Source organism: Xiphophorus couchianus, chromosome 16 (genome assembly GCF_001444195.1).
Source record: "Xiphophorus couchianus chromosome 16, X_couchianus-1.0, whole genome shotgun sequence".
NCBI classification, from domain to species: Eukaryota; Metazoa; Chordata; class Actinopteri; order Cyprinodontiformes; family Poeciliidae; genus Xiphophorus; species Xiphophorus couchianus.
The window spans coordinates 15,124,515-15,140,768 of NC_040243.1; the positions used below are offsets into that span (position 1 = coordinate 15,124,515).

Below are 16,254 nucleotides of genomic sequence, written 5' to 3' on the forward strand. Positions count from 1 at the left end.
TTTTTTTCTGTAGATGCCAAAGCTAAAACAATTCTCACAGTGGGATGTAGTGACAATGAGAAACAGCAAGGACAGGAGATAATGCTGTCACAAAGGAACAGGGGAAGAGAGTGAATGGGAAAAAACTGTGTGAAAAAAACTAAGCTGTCAGCCCATTGGGGGAAATAATTTTTCTCATTAATAGAACAACAGTGAAGAGAAGACAAAGAGGGGACATGCAAAGGGGACAGGATATGAGGTAAAGGAATGATAAATGTCATCATACGGTTAAAATTAGACCCACAAAGACAGTTCAGACAGCTTTTTTTTTATCTTTTAACTGGAACATTTCAGATTATGCAATGACTGATTTAAACCTTTGGCATTATTATTTATTATGATGCACTTATCAGTTGAGAGAGTAACCAAGCAAAACAATATGACTCGAGCCAGATTCAGTGACCTATTGTCACCCAGCTATGATGTCACCAAACAGCTGTAGGCTGTAGACGGTTATAAAAAGAATCTCAGCTTTCCGACTTGTTCCAGAATAAAACTGTGTGTACCATAAGTGTAAAGAGCTGGGTTTGTGCAATACTTTTTAAGCTACTGTATATTAAAGTGTGATGCATTCACCTATCTGCATGCCAAAAATACTGCATTGCCAGTCTATTGGATCGACCTTGAGTGGTCTTTATGCACACACCTAATATAGAATTTAGTGCTATAGATGCTAAAACTCATGAAATGACAGTGGTGGAAACATTATGATGATCAAAAATAGAGAAAAAGAGGAGAGAACAAGTTAACTGCAGCCAATACGCTCATCACAATTTTCAACAGCAATATTAAAATTTCATGTTTCTCTGACATGGTGCAGTCTTGTCAGAGTGTAATTGGGCAGAACTACCATTACGTTTATTGGACGTATAAACTGTGAGTTAAATCAAATTAAATCAGAAACTGCAGCAGGATCACAAAGCATCTTAGAATCTCTGTCGTTAATCATATGGATTTACACTGCATTGTTTAATTTAATTCTAATTTACAGGTTCATGAGATGGAAGCTCCCTGTATCTCAGAGAATAAAATTCTGGAAAAAAATGTAAAACTGCTGCAACACTACGCTCCCATAAATCAAGGCTTACAAACTAATTTGTTCAGTGTTGTCTTTGAATATTAAAAAAACTGGAACATCTTTAACTGCACTTCGCATTGCAACCTTTGATTGCTTTCTTTTATTTTACCACTGCACTGAAATGCTTGCCTCTATTAGTTGTTTCATGTTTTGATTTGCCCCATTGCTGGAATGTGTTGAACAAATACAATTGGCTTGACTTAGCTTATAGTTCCATCGCATGCTTCACTATGCCAAAATATACACCGTCTGTCATTCTGTGACAGATTATAGGGTGGTCGTCACCAGAGGTTTTTATGCTCAGTGGAGGATGCGTCTCAGTCGGGATGGCAAATTGTCTTTGCCATCCTTTGACTGGCAGACCTTTTAAAACAGAGGAGTGAACTTTTTTTTATGCTTTGTTGTATTAATGCCTCTGGTGGACATCTGCCAACAAATGTCACTTATACAGATGTCCAATTTCCTTTAGCATCATTTTAGCTGCTTGTACTCCTCCACTTTTCTTTTTTTTTTTGTTTAAACTGGCACCCATACAACTGAAGGCACAACTCCAAAGTAGATGAGCTAGATTTATTGGTGCTTTTGTAAATTTGTGTTCCTACATGAATCTCTGCAATCAATCAGTGCGGAGAAAAGGGATTCCCCGGAAAAGAATTGCAGCTCTGTTGCATGCAGGAAAAGACTCAACAATATCACAAAGATAAGGAATGAGAATCCAGTATTTTATTTGTCAATTCATATGTTTTAAATTATGCTTGTATTGTCCAAAGGGTATATAAGTAGCAGCGTATTCCTTTAGATTCATCGGATTCGATGAGAGCAGCATTTCTTAATAGCCAAACAGCAGGAAGAGTTGTTAAAGAAATCTGTGCGAGTCCTCAATCAGCAGTGGCTCCATTCACACCTGGCACTAATATGCATTCTGAGTGAACCGGTGTATCTAGACAGAGGTGGATGGAGGTGTGAATGGCCTGAAGATGAACTGAGTGAGATTTTCATCAGAGCACCTTCAGAGATTGCCTGGGACACAGGTCTCTGCATTAGTCTGGCAGTCTGACTACAATCTGTCTTTGGTTGGACACTTTGAAAGATCACACCATGTAATATCATTTGTTACAAAAAAAAAAAAAAATACTAGGGAGCTCTTGGTTAAAAAAGAAAAAAGCTGTAGTGGCAGGGCACAGTTTACCTTTAAGTTAAAACAACTATACATAAGTCCGGAAAGATATCAGCTTTTCTAATTTTAAAAATTACTTCAAATTTTTTTTTTTGTATTAAACATATGAGAATTTTTACAACATATACAATTCATTTTCTATTTCAGTTTTCCGCAGGTGAAAGGTGGGGTACAACTTGGATAAGTTGCCAGTCTAAAAACCTAACCCAGAAACACACTGGACATAAAGACCCTCCACACACACCTTATAAAGGCCAGGTGTGTGGAGGGGAGAACATGACTCAATGCAGAAATGTCCTGACTGGAATTGAGGACCTTCTAGCAGCTCTGATCATTTCTTATGTGCATTTTTAATAGATTCTGCCTATTGTACAACATGCAGTGGTCTCATACGCTTGTATGCACTGTGACTAAAACTACATGCACTATGAGTCGCCTTTATTAGCAAACAGAAGAATGCCATCAGCAGTCCATCCTTTTACATCAACCTGTCAAAGTGAGTTGTTGCACAAGACGTGCATGTTCAGTCCTTATTACACCTTGACAGCTGACACTCTGTGATTTTCTGACTGAGGTGGTTCATCCTGTTATTTACATGAATCATCAGGCTTTGCTTTTTTTCCTGCTCTTCAAGTGCCCATCTGTGCTTGTGCATCATCAAAGCACTGAAGGGGATTTAATGGAGAGTACAAGTGGTTCAGGTGGATTGAAGAGGAGCTGAACTGTATGAACTGTTCTGCAGATAAGACAAGGTTTACAAACGCCACAAAGAGGCACATTCCAAGTGCCGAAGTGCCTGCGTCATATAAGTGAAGAACAGACCATAAACATTTCATTTTTTTTATTATTTTTATAACAAATTTATTGTAAATATAGAAATAGATCTTTTGTACAGAAAATGCAAAGAGAAAATGTCAGTATAAGCAACAGATAGAGGAAAGCAAGAAGCCAAGATTTGTGTCTGCCAATCCAAACCTTTTTCTTGTCTTTCCCTTCCTGGTCACGAAACATTAACTGGGATGAAACCAGCAGGGGTAAGTCCCACAAGATTTGATGAGGACACAATTTCTGGACTTTTGATTCAGTATAATGACGGGCCTATTCATAGACGGAAAGTTACAAATGTCACAAACATCTGCAGAAAAGAAACTTAAAATGTTCAAAATTTGAAATGCACCCCTCTGTTCTGTAGTCAGGCAATTATTTTGTAAATTTTACTTTGTACAGTTACAAGTACATTGAACATGGTTGTGATCACAGATACTGCGTATGTCAATCAGACTCTTTTAAAATAGCATAACCAGTAGGAAAGTTTTGAAATAAAGCAAGCAGAATTATTTCCTGAAACAATAAAATGAAGTACACATAACCACTGTGTTTGCTTTGAATCAGTGCGATACTTTTCTTGCTTCTTGTCTTGTATCTTTTATGTCACAGTGTTCATTAACGAAGTGGAAAGTTATAACCTCTTGGATCTAAAAGCAGAAGCTCAGCAGAAATAAAATGAGTGATTACTGACTGAGCAGGTTATGATATCCCCAATCCTAATTCATAATTTGCCACAGCGTCTGCTCCTGATCTCTAACGAGCAAAGCTTTTGCACGAAGTGTTCTCCGAGGCACACATAAATATCAAATGCTTTCCGTTGATGCTGCTCCAAGATATCGCAGGCTTACGAACAAATCAGTCAGAAATCTAATTTCCTTGGTAAGTCAAGAAAAAAGAAAAAAAAACACTCCCACTCCCCCGCCCAACACATCCTCCCTGCAAAGAGTGGCAGCCTCTTTTTTTTTTTTTTTTTTTTTCCAAAGCTGCAGCGTGTTAAATGTCTGGCACTGGCGAGGCCAATCATTCTGCTCTGAGGGCACCACAGAACTTGACTGTGTGTTTGGAATAGCAATGAATGCCTGGGCTACTGCTTTCCGAGAGGGCAGAAAACATTAACATTGATCTAAATGATGGGCCCCTGACACTTAAATGTATCTTCCTTTGCCGCAGTGGAACCTTTTAGCAAGTTTAACTGCCCTGGGTCTGAGGTTAGAGAAACAGGAACCACAGATTACAGATTAGCCTCCGGCTCCAATAAAGAGAAATTGACTTGTCTAATTCATTATGTTTTGGGGGGTTTTTTGTTTTTATTTTTTATGTGATTAAATATAACTGAAGCTGACCATTTGACTAGCTCAGTGTGCAGTGCTGTGAAACGTTCTGTACCATTTACTTTTTTTCTGTTTTTGTCTAACCATTTGTTTTGTAGCAGACCAAATTAACCTCTGTACAAAATCAATTTTTGCAAAGACAGCTATATCAATAAAAAAAGGGGAAAAAAAAACCTATCCAAGTCAACCTCACTGTCTGTGAGAGAATAACTTTCCTCTAACCTTAAAATGTCCCCCGTAATGGTAACCAATCCCAACAAACACCTGTGAGAAATAATGAGTTTTTTTTCTATTGTTGAGGAGAAATTTTGGCCCATACTCTTCCACTGAATTGCCACATTGGAATTGGTTTCAAACATGAGCAACCTACTTATTGCCAGGGCAAAACATCTCAGCTGGATTTCATTACAGTTTGACTGCATGATCCAGTTGGGCTTTGACTTCAGGTCATGAACTGAAGGCAGCAGATTCTCCTTCAGCATTTTCTAGTATGGAGGAGAATTTGTGATTCTCTCTACCACAGCAAGTCGTTCAGGCCCTGAAGCAACAAATGCCTTAATAATTAGATTTTTTGCCTTTGTGTTTTCTTTGGTCAACAGTTGTTTTTTGTTTTGTTTTAGTTTTTTTGTAACTCTGCATATGAGTAATCTTGTAATATTGTAGTAATTTTGGTTGATCCACCACTCCATGTTTTCTCTATTTGTTTGTAATAAATATCTATGTTATTCAGTGAAGTCCCAAAGTGTTATGACTGTAAGCATTTTTGGAACCTTTTCCTTGTAACTTCATTTCTCATGTATTATTGAATTTGTTTCATTCTTTTAGCCCTCATATGTTTTCTATGCTGTTCGTGCTCATCTTTCCAAAACATTGGGGATCATTACTACTTATTCATGTGGCAATTTCTTTTTCACAATGATCCAAAAAGGTTTGGATAGGTGTTTTACCTTTTTCTTAATAAATTAAATGATCATTTGAAAACTGCACACCCAGTTATGCTTTTGTCTGATATTAAAATAAAAACCCTAAAAAAAATGTTGTGCGACAAAAGACAAACAAACAAAGCAGAGGAAATATACATGTAGAAAATATTCTCAGATTTTGATCTTCTCTTCAGAATTGTTGCAATGGGAGATTCAGTTTTATGCAATGGCCAAGGCTTGAGTACTGTCTTTTTAAAAAAATAAAAATGGCTTATGTGAGGATCCTTCCATCAAAAATGTGCTCTCTTTTCTCTGTGCTATGGAATGTGTTACCTCATATTTCACCCTCTCTATTCTTTACTTTTACTCAATTACTAGCCATTCGTTTTTTGGTCTCTGCAGTGTCTTACCTGTCTTTCGTATTTCAACGAATTTGATTCACATGCTGGTGTTAAAGGACTGACTGACGAGTATTGGAACACAGGGTAAATTCAGTAGCTAACTGGATAGTGAGCCAGCAGGTTCTGAGACCAGAGGAGGCGGAATAAAAAGTCAGTCCTTTAGCTAGCAGCAAGAGGGCTGCAGCTAAGGGAGGAGCTGCTGATTACATTAATTTACTTCAAACTGATGGATTAAGATTAGGTTCAGCCCATTACACTATCTGTGTGTGAGCCCACATCACTTCACCGCAATTTTTTAAAGTAGTAATATGTTTTTAATCACAAGAAAATGGCTGAATTAAGAGAAAATTGCACCGCTGACATGGCCTCAAACCTAAAAGCCAGCTGCTACTATCTGCCGTGAGAGACTAATCTGAATAAACTAGTATGGAGATGGATGAAAGCAATCACCAGTTGTGAAAATGCCCTCTGCTGTGGAGTGTAAACTTTCTTACCCTGTGGCTAGAAGTGTACTGTCTACAATTTCAGCATGTTGTACAATCACCTGATGAAAACCCATTTGGCAAGAATGTACATGAAAAAAAATACACCAAAAAGACAGAGAAAGAGAACAGCAAAACCCTTGATGTTCGATGAAAGGTACTTGACAAAACTATCATCCTCAGAGTTTTGTTTTCAATGCTCGCTCATTGTACACAACATAAAATTGTATCGCTCAAAAAATACAGGAATCATGCAAATATAACAGCTTATTCTTTTATGTAGTACACTAAGTTAAGCTTTCTCTGTTCTTAACCTTTATGACATATATCATTGCAGTTACTTAAAATCACTCCCCTGATTCGCCTCCCAGTACCCAAAAAGAAATTAAACAAAGACAAACATTCAACTCAAAACCGAGAAGCACACAGACATATCAAGAAATTCAGGCTGAGTATAAAACATCCACAGAAGCCTTTTTAACCTTTTTTTTTCATCTTGTATACAAAATTCACAGATATTTCACAGATTAAGTCCTTTGGAAAGTGGGTCCAATGAGGTGGGAAACCATAGCCCAACTTTTAGCTCACTTTAAAGTTTTTCAAGTACTCTTCTGCTCAGAAATATCAACATTCGCAGCTAGTACATTGAAGCTAACACGTCCAGAAAACAATGTTGAAGGCAAGTGAATGCTTCTGCGATAAATCAGGTATTAATATATCTGTTTTAGTTTACTTTTAGTTGTGCTTGATCTATGACCAAACATCACAACGTGTAATGTTGAGGCTGCTGTCCCTGAATGCAGATCCTAAAGCAGGTCAATTTAATGCAACATTACCTTGACTGGAGCGGGCGCAGACAGCACTGTAGGTGAGATTTCTTACGGATGTTTGGCCAACAATTCTCCAGTAACAGTGTGATGCTATCATGTCAATGTGAAAATCTCTTTTGAATCCACTCCATAAAATATTAAAGCGGTTTTGAAGGCAAAACAGGATTCAACTCGGCACCAGCAAAATGTGCCTAAGAAAGTGGTCGATGAGCGTAGTCCTAGTGGAAAATCCCCTCTCATGCTTGCCCAACCACAGCAGTACATGCTTAATTTGCCAAATACAGTTTCACATCAGAGCAACCTACACAAAAAAGGATGTTTTTAATTTTATTCAACAAGCTCTTCTGTGGCTGTTATAAAAGGACACACAGTTTTCCACTAATCAAATATGGCACATTATCCACTCAGGCTAATTTCCCACACAGAAAGCTAATAGACTTAGCAGACTATTAGAGAAAAGGTCTAAAGGACACCAAATGAAAAGCTTTGCATCCTACTGTCAGCTCTGGCACCTGCATTAACATCAAATATAAATTAACTTGCCCAAAAAAAGCTGCTTTTACTGTTGCGTTTTCTGAACTTGTTCAGAAATAATCCTACAATACTTTTCAGTTAAGCAGACACGTTCGCGTGCGTATTCATGTGCAAAAGTTCATCTGAAGCGATGCACTGATTCATGCAGGGTAGATTTTAGTGTAGCCATCCTTTCACATCTTTTATTACAGATGTCTGCCTGCATTCAACCAAAGTCTAACTCCATGCCCTTTCTCTGAAGACCTTGCACATTACCTGCCTTACAGGAAAAGAGTCATTTTGGTTTAGTCAGTGTGTGTGACTCATTCTGACTCACATTCATATATTGCATTTCCATCATCTGCTCTATGCAATTTTATTTTATTTTATTTTTTGCGGGGTAGGAAGACAAATGTAGAAAATACTGTAATGTAACACACCATTAAATGTGTGGATGCATTATTAATATGAAATGTAAAGAGAATGTTTTAATTTGAAGATGTTTCATCCATCAGTCATAATGGGTAAAAGTCAGCAGTGTCAAATTAAAGAATTCGTCCCAATTTAATTTGGCTGCACTGGTATAACACCGTGTCAGATTACAATAACAAGTTTCAAGCTGAAAAATGTCTGTTTTTTCAGACGCCACCCAAGTTAGTCTCTAACATAATGATTAAACATTGATAGTGTGGTAGATGGCTTTTTCACGTCTCGCTTTCCTACGGCTCTGAGACAAACAAGAGGGATGGCGTTACAAAAGGACCATCCATCTTTGAGCAAGTCACCCTCCAGGGGTTCATGGAGAACGTGGGCTGAGAGTTTTCTTTCTCTTTGTTGCCGGCTGTGTGGGACAACAAAGTTTCACCGCAGATGCTATGACTAATATTTTAGATTGAGAAATTAAAATTTGCCATCTACAGATTTCACATATCAGAATTTGAATTGGTCACTGTTCGTTAGATTAGCAGAAAATGCTGATATTTACAACTGTACACACTCTGATCATTGGAAATCCATTGATTATCCATCAGGATTATCAGTTGTCATTTGAGCCATAAATAATCAAATGAAAATTTTAGATGTCTTGCTCATACAGTGTCTTCTATCCAAGTTTAGTTGAAACAAAAATGTTTAAAATCCAAAATTTGCAAATCACTGACATCTTTATGAATATCTTCTCAACACTTGCTTCACTACAACATGTACATCTTATATTTTGTATCTTTATTATCCCACAATATTAAGTTAGACAGAAAACATTGTAGTTTTTTAGTATCTCAAGATACTGGAGCCAATCAAAAATAAGTTGGTGAGGACCGTGAAGCTTTCATAAACACTGTCTGCTGCATAAAACAGTGTTAACAAATTAAACTGGGGATTGCAGGGCATCTGTTTGCAGAAATGGTGAGAAACAAACTTTACAATTTATGAAGCTAAACTGTCCCCCTGAGCTGTAATCCTGTACAGAATTTCAGAAAACTACAGAGGGAGGGTTAAACATGTATGAGAACAGAACGTTTTAGAGACGTGACGCTGGGCTGGTTTTCTAGGTGTGGAGAACCAATCTATTTATCAGAGTGAGCTGGATCTACCACCAGCCCTAGTTAAGTTCTAGAAAATCATCTTGGTATAAAATTCTCATAAGCGTCCCAGCCTATAGAGTACATTCTGAACAAATATCTATGAGCTTTCTCAGTCTCTGTTATATTGTTCTTGTAAATTTTTTTTTCTCAATTATGCTGTTTGAAATTTGCTTGCAATGTTGACGGTCTCTCCGTTTTGATTTCTCTTTAAAGACAAAAACCTTTAGTTGCTCAGATTTTTTGGAAAAAAAAAATAAAATAAACTCACACCCCAACATTGAAATAGGATTGTAAATGCTTCACTGTAAGATAAAGCAAGTATTTTAATAGAGTCAGAGCAGAAGAGTAGTTGAAACATCTTACACCTGAAAGTCTATTTCCTGAAAACACATTGATATATATATATGTTAATAAAATAGAAATGTATGAATTCAGTTGTTATTCATGAAAATAGTAACAACATTTTCGGTCACATTTTTTTGTGTATTTTGTAAAATAAACATGAATGGCCGCTAAGATGAAACCATCATTCTTATCCTGAATGTTTGCTGTGACCTTCAGAGTCCATTTCTGTAAACTTGTTATGGCAGTTGAGACTGCAGTGAATAGAGCGCACCAAATTTCCTCTGTTTGATAAAATGGTCCAAAAATATCAGCGAAAGGGAGTAAATTATCCAAGGATTTGATAAAAGTATCTTGTGTTCCTTGAAAATGTTTCTTTCTTACTTGAGATGATTGGAAAGCAACAAAAGCTGAAACATCTCAATGATCATAAAATGCCGGTCAAAGCTAGAAACGTGGTGCTTGGAGAAACAAACTCACATTTGAAACATGAATTTTGTTTTGGTATTTCCACCTCTCATATCTGAATTCGGAATTTCAAAAAGGTGCTTCTTCTTAACACCACAGAATAGCAAAATTGGTAAAAAAAAAAAAAAAAGTATAAGGTGACCACTGTTTAAAGAAATACAACGAGAATGAGATCTGCATTGAGATACATCGATATACTTTTGCATATTTCCTGTTCATCTTGCATTTATTCTCTAGAATAAATATAATGCTGAAGGTCAACTGCAAAAGTTCAACGTTTAAAACAATCCAAAAATTACTGCTCATGTGTGCCTGCATAACAGATTGTTACTTTCCCTCATACCAACATCCCACTTTACCCAAGTGGGCAGGTAAGGTGGGAAGTCAGTAAAAGAGAATCTTAGTAAAATGTTAACATGGCAGTTAAAAAAACTTTCACATGTTTAAGTTTAGTGCAGAATGTCCCTTGATGGCTGAATAACTAATCTTTTGTTGTTTTGTTTCTAAATACAGGGAAGTGACACAAATTGCAGATTATGAAAAGGGTTAATTGACCCTAAAATGTGAGCAAGGTCTAGTGATGGCTGTTACCAAAAAAGCACAGTACATTTGTGAATCATCACAGCACTGTGATATCCAAAGTATGACAAAAAGTACCATGAACCTGTATGACATATGTACATTTGTACATGCCATTAATAATCTATTGTTGTTCAGACTGAGACAACCAGACACAGGGGGAAAAAAGAGATATTAATTTAAGCCTGTTTGGGCATACAATATATTATCTGACAAGGCATGCCGACGCTTCCTTACAATGACCACTGTGTACCACACAGCTACACATACACGATTATGAGGCATAAAGTGCAAGAGGACATGCCTGTCACAAGTTGGTTAATTAGGTTATCATTTATAGACAATAGCGATTGTTTCCGAAACAGAATAAACACATTGGCAGTAATCATAAGCACCCTTTCCTACTGTGCCTCGTTCATTTTTAATGTTTGACAAAGGATTTGGAATGTAACGTCATGCTCATGTTAAATGATACTGTCCACATTACAAGTTTATAACCTATATACATTTCTTCTATACTCAGAAATATTGTTTGTACGTTATCTTCCGATTGCATTTCTTTCACTCACATGTTTTTGGTCTTTTTGGTCAGTGTGGACTATAACAGTTTAAAGGGGAGATACTGTATGTAAACTCATATATCAATAACTAAATTTTTGTGTTAAACAACCTCAACCTCATGTTATCAGTGGCATGAGAGCTCAGGACATAAAATGGGTCTAAGTCTGTCTCACAAAGCTAAATCCAGTTCCATCCAGATCAGGACTTCTGGTGAAGTGAATCTAAGCTGCTGTTATAAGTCACGGGTACAAAGGTGCCTGCTTTACACTTGACACCCTGTGTTATCTAGGTTTGAGACCCTTATTTTGAAGTAAGAAAAGAAGCAGTTCTTGAGTAGCCCAGACAGGCTTATGAACTTCCTGCTGTTATGGCCAGTTAACACAAGGCCACAAAACACTGGAGAAACCTTCAACATTCATCCATTTATTTAGTAGCATTTGGAATACCTGGCCAAACAAAAACAGTTAGCCATAGCTGCTAAAGATGCTGAAGTTGACATGACATCTTCCTATTAGTGTGAAACTAAAGGGCAATATAATTTTTCTAGTGATTCTGGACTTAACTTGATCGTCCTTGGTTCAAAATCTAAAATACTTAGGCTGTTCAAATTTTAAAATGCAGGAAATAAATTAATAAAACCTATGCTGTATGAGTGACAACACTAGAAGGATGGACTTTCAATGCTTGTTTGGGCATAAAGTTAACCTTGGACTAAGACAATCAACAAAACGTTATCATATGGATTCACATCCAACTTAGACTGAGATACTCTGCACTGATTATAGTTTCTTTAAATCAGACTGTGATTTGCAAAACCTGTATTTGATAGGGAAGATAATAGAAATCTAAGGCTACGTTCACACATAGTATCTTGATGCTTAATTCCATTTCTTTCCTAAAATGTGTTTTTGTTTGTTCATATTAATAATTAAATGCAATAAGGTTCCTGTGTGAGTGGCTTAGACCCCAAAGCAATCTGCAAGTACAGAAGAATGTACAGATCACACAGCAGCAAACAATAGATACATTTTTATGTTGTCGCAATATGGGAGGCGACGGTGTTGTCAATGTATTTCCATTGATTAGCTTCATCCAGTGTCATCACTGCTTGGTTCACACGTTGTTTAAGTCTGGCTTCTTCTAGTGCAGAATTATGATGCATGTCTTTCGTCAGTGACATGGAAGTCAGGCAGAGCGTGACATGACAGTTCCGACAGCAGACTTTGTCAGATACATATATGACTTAGTGGCACCAATCCGTTTTTGTCTGGGTGAAAATATTTGAATTTGAGAGTTCAGACTGGTTTGGATAAGTCGGATATGGGTCGCATTTTCCCTTTATGTGAACAATAGCCTTAGATTTCCTAAAAAATTTTGTTTAATTTTGTTCTCAAGACTTCAACATCCTTGTGAGATGGATGTATTGTCACACCCTTAGTATCAACTGAGGGATCATCCTCATGAATGATGAATAATCATTGTTATTTTTACCAAAAGAAGAGTTTGTTATTTGACAATTTCACTCACTAAACCATGTAAAAGTGTTAAATGGAAACTTGTTTGATGCTTTGAACAAAACCCCTACTTCTTTTTCTCATCTCTCTCCAATTTCACACAACTTAATAGTTAATTTTGACCTGATAGCTTTTATTTCATATCAGCATTTGAATGCAAATGATCCATTTTTTTATTGTAACAAATGATTGAAAGAGTACAACACTGTGTTGTGCAGATTTTTCACCAATCTTTGTTTTTTTCCTGCCTTAAAACAGGGTCTTGATTCCATACTTTCCGAGTCACCTGTCATTTATAAGCTGAAATAAATGTAAACTCCGATACAGAACAGGAACATCCAGGATCAAATAAGCTTAAAGCTTGAGATGAAACATGGCACTGATTAAAAAATGGTCCATAGGATCACAAACCATGATCACTTCAAAGAGTACTAAATTACACAGTAGGCATTTGTTCCCTGTATAATAAAAGAAACCCACAAACACCAAATAAAGGAAAAAATGCTACAATGAAGTGTTAAAAAAACTTCAAAAAAGCACTGCAATGAATGTCCAATTCCCAGGCACAGTTTCACAGTACTTGCTTGTAGCACAATATCCTATACACCTAGCATGCCAAAAAAAACGAAAAAAAAAAAAAAAACAAGCCCATGGGAAAAATTTGTCCTACATTTTTCCCCTCAATAAACTTCAAATGGTTCCTCTGGCCCATGGGCTTATCAGGATAAAAAGTACCAAAACTCCATTTCCCACTCTGCTTAACTTCCGTTCCCAGTTACAACTTCTGCTGAGCAGAGACACCCTTCCAATAATCAAGGATGTCATGCAGGTCCTCGCCTTTAGCAAACTGCACCTTTTTTCGAAGAGCATTTCCAGCTGTCACGTAACAGGCCTCATCGCGAGGCCCTTTTCGGTATGGACGAAAGCGCTCCCAGATACGCAGCGAGCTCTCTGATGAGTACTCTGGGCTAGAAGAGTATCCAGAGTAACTGGAGTGTTGGCGGGCAGGGGAAAGCTGGGAATAGGATGCTGCGTCCCTGCGGGATCGTGTCAGGGGTTTTAGAAAAGAAACTCGCTGGGCTGGGGAGCCATGGTGGGACCCTTGGTAGTAAAGAGCTGGGACAGAGTGGCGGTGCTCCGAGCAGTGGTAGTCCTGCTGCACGTCCAGCTGCTGCTGCTGCTGCTGTATCTGCTGTTGCTGATGGTAATGATGTGACTTCTGGCTGTCCGGATGTTGGGCACCAACACCACCACTGTCGCAACCACCACCCCCTCCTCCACAGCTCCCACTCCCTACTAAAGGCAGTCTCTCCAGCGGCTCCCCACATCCCACAGGACTGGCTCGGTCTGGGTACTGCGACTGTTGTTGGTTACAGGCATCCGGGCTTCTTGGTTCAGGAACATCCAGACTGTACACTCGAGTTCCACCACGTTCCCTGTCTCGACCTGTGGAGCCACAAGATGTGGTGCTGCTCTGTTTTTTGACAGCATTTGCCATAACAACAGCTGCATCTGCACTCATTTGCCGCTGAATGGGGCGTGTAGCTGTGGCTGGGGGAGGGTGCCTGTATGGGGGAGAAACAACGAAGCCCCCACCAGTGATCCCTGGTCGCTCAGAAAGAGGGGTGTTTAGTGCAGGTAGGGGCGGAGGAGGCGGTATTTTGTTTGGAGTAATGACCTGACATGTCTCTGTTCCTCCTGGGATTAGGCCACGGGTGAGGGAGGAGGTGCTGGTGGGTGGTGGGGAGTTGGGATTGTTAGAAGCTGTGTGGCTAGTGGAGGTGTCTGAAGCAGCGACTGCTGCTGCATCAAGTTTAAGAGCATCAATACAGTTGTTAATAATTTGGTTAACTTTGTCCACCTCCATGGCAATAGTAGAGATCTCTGAGGCAGAGCCATGCCCATCGTCATCTGAATCATCGCCAAGATCAGTTCCGTCATCATCCCTCAGGTCATCGCCCCTTCTCCCACCATGACTACCATCCCCCACTCTTTCCATCCCAGCCCCTCCAGTTCTCACATCCATGTAGTTTCCTTTACTTGTAGCCATTGCTTCAGAGAAAGCTGAGGCCATCTTTTCCACTTGAGGGATAGAGGAAAGTCTTGAGGAGGTTGTGTTTGCAGAATGTAGCAGTCCAGAGCTGGAGGATGTGGATAGTTTTCCACCATGGTGATGCTGATACTGGTGATGCTCCCTTGACTGCTCCTGAAGCTTTTGGACTGCCGATGGATCATTTGCTACTGCTGCTGCCACCTCTGGTCCGTAACGCATTTCAAGAATAGTTTTTTTCACAGAGATGGACTTTTTCTTCTCATCATGCATTCGTTTTTTACGAAGACAGTAATAGACAATTCCTATGACAATGAGCATGCCAAAAAGGCATCCTACAATGGTCATTATGTAGTGAGTAGTGGTTGAGGGAGTGGGGAGCATATCGTCCCGATTTTGGCCTCGCGTGGTAAACTGGAGACAGGTGTGGTTATAACGCTGTGAGTTACGGACAGAGCATACACAGAAGGTGTAATTATTGCTAGGTCTAAGCTTGTCGAGAGTTATTTTTTGTATCATCAGTTTCAAATTGGTGACATCAGATGCCATTGAGTAGTTGTATTGTGTAAGAATATACATTTTGCTGAACGGTCTTGGAATTTTTATAATGACAGAGGCTGATGACGAAGAAACATGTTGGAGCTTAATGCTTGGGCTCAAGCTGTCATCTGTGGATGAAGATGATGGGGTGGGTTGGTAGTATGGCCCAACACCACCAAACATGTCTGGTCCAATCCCAGAAGGACCATCAATATCTGGTGGCAGAGACGTCATTCCTGGAATCATCACACCATCCTTGCAGCGATGGTTCAAAATGTTTTTGGCATTACGGCCACTGTGGCTTGAAGAAAAAGAACTCAGTAAAGGGTAGCCAAATATTTCCCTTGGTGTTTCACACTGGAGGCGATCATACGTGTGTGTCACATTGTTGAAGGATTCTAGCCAGCGCAGGAAACCTAGAAGATCGCAGCCACAGTGGAATGGATTTGCAGCCAGTTCACATACCATCAGGCGGTTCAGAGATGTGAATGTAATCGGGTCGATGTGGGCGAGTTTGTTGGACGACAGGTCAATACTGCTGAGGCTGGGACACTCCCAGAATGCATTGTTTGCAACAACTTCAATGAGGTTGTGCTGTAGGAAGAGGCACTGCATGTGACCAAGTCCTCTCATCATGCCTTCAGTGATATTCGTCAACTTGTTGTAACCCAGTTGAAGAACCTGAGAGAAAAAAATATATATATACTTATTATGGTAGTTTTCTTATATGTGTTGAACTGCATACCTAAACTAATGAGAATACAAACAGTTTGCACCTTAGATAATACAGTTAAAGTTAAGCTCACGCTACTGAGAATTACTCCTGATGCATTTAATGTTTCTTTTATTCAATAAACATTTACACAGTTAATTAAGAAAGTACTTCACAATTGATTTCTATACATTTTCCACCTAGATTAGAATCAGTAGATTTTTCTTAAAATTTTAGCAAATATTTTATTCTCTCAGACCAAATAAGCCTCAATGTGCTTTTAAGATAAAAATTTTTAATCAC

General features: G+C 38.6%; 1 protein-coding gene across 1 annotated transcript in view; it reads right to left on the minus strand.

Annotated features, from left to right (window-relative positions):
- Nucleotides 1–4,671: 4,671 nt before the first annotated feature.
- Nucleotides 4,672–16,254, minus strand: part of elfn2b (extracellular leucine-rich repeat and fibronectin type III domain containing 2b) — a 68,019-nt gene continuing 56,436 nt past the window's right edge. Inside the window, exon 4 of the mRNA XM_028042618.1 lies at nucleotides 4,672–15,920. Within this exon, the coding sequence (XP_027898419.1) occupies nucleotides 13,425–15,920 (2,496 nt within the window). The 3' untranslated portion in view covers nucleotides 4,672–13,424. The remainder of the gene's footprint in view (nucleotides 15,921–16,254) is intronic.